At 46.0% G+C, this 3,351-nt stretch overlaps 1 protein-coding gene across 1 annotated transcript; it reads left to right on the top strand.

The window, feature by feature from the left end:
• Positions 1 to 232: 232 nt before the first annotated feature.
• On the top strand, positions 233 to 2,649 carry adrb1 (adrenoceptor beta 1). The gene has a single exon (XM_004080245.5). It carries the CDS (start codon positions 788 to 790, stop codon positions 1,976 to 1,978), a length of 1,191 nt encoding a protein of 396 aa, XP_004080293.1. The 5' UTR covers positions 233 to 787; the 3' UTR covers positions 1,979 to 2,649.
• Positions 2,650 to 3,351: the final 702 nt, after the last annotated feature.

Below are 3,351 nucleotides of genomic sequence, written 5' to 3'. Positions count from 1 at the left end.
ACTTGAGGGATGTTAAGACTGCTTCATGGTTGATGTCATGTTTCAGCTTCAGACGAGGGGTCACAGAGGTCATGAGGAGTGGTCCAGAAATAAATCCAGCTTCTTCTTTGGTGTTTAAACTTTAAACGCTTGCCGTTCAGTCAGTTCCCATCTGGAGCTCTTCATGTTCATTTGAACCACTCAGCCCGTGGACAAGGAGAAGAGAGGTTGTCGACAAGGAATCTGGGAATTCTGACTGCCAGTCAAACCCAGCGTAGCTTTATGGCTTCTGATAAGGTGGGAGTCGATCTCAAGGGAAGCATTTCTGGAGGTAAAAATATAAATGTGGAACAACAAATCTGGTTTGCCATGGAGGGTGATGAAAGCGGGAAAATCCCTCTGGATTTTCACTTTTGGCCTGGTGTTCCCACAGTGCTGGAATTTTTTTTTTCAGGAAACAGGGACAGTTTGTGTTAGTAAGTAACAAACATAAAGTGGTGCGTTTTAGGGTGTTTTATTTTCAGAAATATGATACAAAAAAGAGGCCGAAGTTGATGTTGCCTCCTCTGATCCACTGGGACCTTTGTTCCACTGGACTGCCTGATTGGTCGCACTGATTGATGATGTCACCCGTGTTTCAGTCCCCGCTGGGGGGGCATCAAGCGCAGAAGAAGAAAGCAGCTCCAGATGGAGTTTGCGCGCGCTGGGATTGGAGCTGCGTCTCTGTCGAGCGCAGCAGAAGGAAACGGCTGCTGCGCGCTGCCTGAATGAACTCACCCTGCTGTCAAACGCAGCGCAGCAACGCGCCATGGGGGACGGCGGCGCGTCCTCTCCAGTGACCCCCCACAACGGCACTGGAACCGAGGCGTCCAACGGGCAGGGCACCGTTCCAGCCGCGTCCGAGCAGTGGACAGCAGGCATGAGTCTGGTGATGGCTTTGATTGTGCTGTCCATTGTTTTTGGGAATATCCTGGTGATCTTGGCCATAGCCAGGACGCAGAGGCTGCAGACCCTCACCAATGTGTTCATCGTATCGCTGGCCAGTGCAGATCTCATCATGGGCTTACTTGTTGTGCCGTTTGGCGCTGTGCTCGAGGTGCGCGGCTTGTGGCTTTACGGCTCTTTTTTCTGTGAGATCTGGACCTCTGTGGATGTCCTCTGCGTCACCGCCAGCATAGAGACCCTGTGCGTAATCGCCATAGACAGGTACGTGGCCATCACTTCACCTTTCCGCTACCAAAGCTTGTTAACCAAAAGTCGGGCCAAAGCGGTGGTGTGTGTGGTGTGGGCCATCTCTGCGCTGGTCTCCTTCCTCCCCATCCTGATGCACTGGTCCCGCGACAGCATGGACACGGACTGCTACGAAAACCCCCAATGCTGCGACTTTGTCACCAACAGGGCATATGCCATCTCCTCCTCCGTTATCTCCTTCTACATTCCTCTCGTGGTGATGATTTTTGTTTACGCACGCGTGTACAGAGAAGCGAAAAAGCAGCTCAAAAAGATCGACAAGTGTGAGGGCAGGTTTCACAACACCCTGACAGGGCTGACCTCCAAGTGCAAGAAGAGACCTTCAAAGATCTTGGCGCTCAGGGAGCAAAAGGCGCTGAAAACTCTGGGAATCATCATGGGGACGTTCACTCTGTGCTGGCTGCCCTTCTTCATAGTCAACGTTGTGCGCGTATTTTGCGCAGAGCTTGTGGACAAGAACGTCTTCGTGTTCCTGAACTGGCTGGGTTACGTGAACTCTGCCTTTAACCCAATTATTTACTGCCGGAGTCCGGACTTCAGGAAGGCTTTTAAGAGGCTGCTGTGCTGCCCGAGGCAAGCCGATCGCAGGCTGCACATCAGCTCCTGCGACCTGACGCGCTGCTCCGGCGGGTTCGTGTCAGCGCTGGAGCCTGGCACGCTGGAGATGTGGTCCGACTGCGCCGTGTTGGACAGCAGCGACAGCATCCTGGTGGGGACGAAGCTGCCGCGATCTGAATCCCAGCTGTGAGGTGGATTAATGCACTCTTATGGGAAACTCAAAAACAAAACAGAAATAACTTGATGATCCTTCTTTCTCAAAAGCTGTGCGTAAAAGTCATCCTCCAAATTAGCTAGAATTTTTTTATTGCAATTTCCCATCTGAATCAATTCACAATGCCGACGGATAACGATTTATTTTATATAAATCTGCACTTTGACTAATTAAAACGCAAATCTTCCTTTCATGGAGGAAGAACGAACACCTAAGCAGAAAATGTTTCATCATAAATCCGTGGGATAACTTTCTTCTCTCCTCTCTGGAGAAGGGGAGAAAAAAAAATATTGCTCCACCTTAACGAAGTACAACAGTTCATCTGTAAATGGCGGCTGATGCGCACTTTTCATGAGCAAAAACCTTTTGTCCAAGTGTTCAATTCCTCTTACAATGTGTTTTACCTCACAGCAAAGACAAGTGCAATTTGTATGACATGTTGTTGTTTATATTAAACATGATGTAAAATAGCTCTGCATTTACTCTGTCTTTTTCAGCTGGGAAATGAAGGACAGGTGATTGTATATAATGAAGTGTTAAGCACTAAAGGGAGGAAACTGGGCCTCTCTGACTGTCTGTCTCTCTTATTTTAAATGCTGTTATGAGGTGGTGCTTCTGTGAAAATAAAAGATGGTTTCATTCTTAAATGTTGGAGCTTTTATTTCCTTCCAGGGAGCAATGACACTAAACTTCTCCACATATTTTTGAATATTTTCCTTTTTCATCAGCTACAAAGTAAGAATAGAAGAGGTATTTTATTTGAAATGTATATGGCATCAGGTGATGCTTTCAATGCGTGGATTAGGACTGCTGGATCAGGGTCAATCAATTAGCAAACAGCTTTTTCTTCTTTTCCTTTCGGCTTTTCCCTACAGGGATTCCCACAGCCAATCAGCTTTCTCCATCTAACCCTGTCTTCTGCACCCTCACCTTTAATACCAGCTACCTTTACGTCTTTGTTCACTGCATCCATAAACCTCCTCCTTGGTCTTCTTCTAGACCTCTTGCCTGGCAGCTCTAGACTCTTTCTGTCTCCTCTGGACATGCAAATCATCTCAGTCTAACTTTATCTCCAGGACTCCTGATGTACTCAGTCCTGATCCTATCCAAACAGCTGATTTACATATTTTACACTTTGGATTTAAAAGATTTTGATTATTTCTTAGCTCTACCTTGCTTTTTTCTTGTTGTTTCTGCTTCAGAATTGTCGATTTTTAAAAGAAAATTCTAAAGTTTTCAAGTTTGAGCCACTTTAAACAAAAAACAACTCTGTAAAAATCAATTATTATATAAAGATTTTTTTTATTTAGTTAAGGAGAATTTTAAAATTTAAATTGTAATTTAATCAT

Source organism: Oryzias latipes, chromosome 19 (genome assembly GCF_053564925.1).
Source record: "Oryzias latipes strain Hd-rR chromosome 19, Olatipes_Hd-rR_3.1".
Lineage (NCBI taxonomy): Eukaryota > Metazoa > Chordata > Actinopteri > Beloniformes > Adrianichthyidae > Oryzias > Oryzias latipes.
The sequence above is the reverse complement of the archived record's forward strand: the minus strand, read 5'-3'. Positions and strand labels throughout refer to the sequence as shown.

Bases quoted from the DNA above. Each gene is read 5' to 3' on its own strand.
- adrb1 (XM_004080245.5), top strand. From the start codon at position 788: ATGGGGGACGGCGGCGCGTCCTCTCCAGTGACCCCCCACAACGGCACT.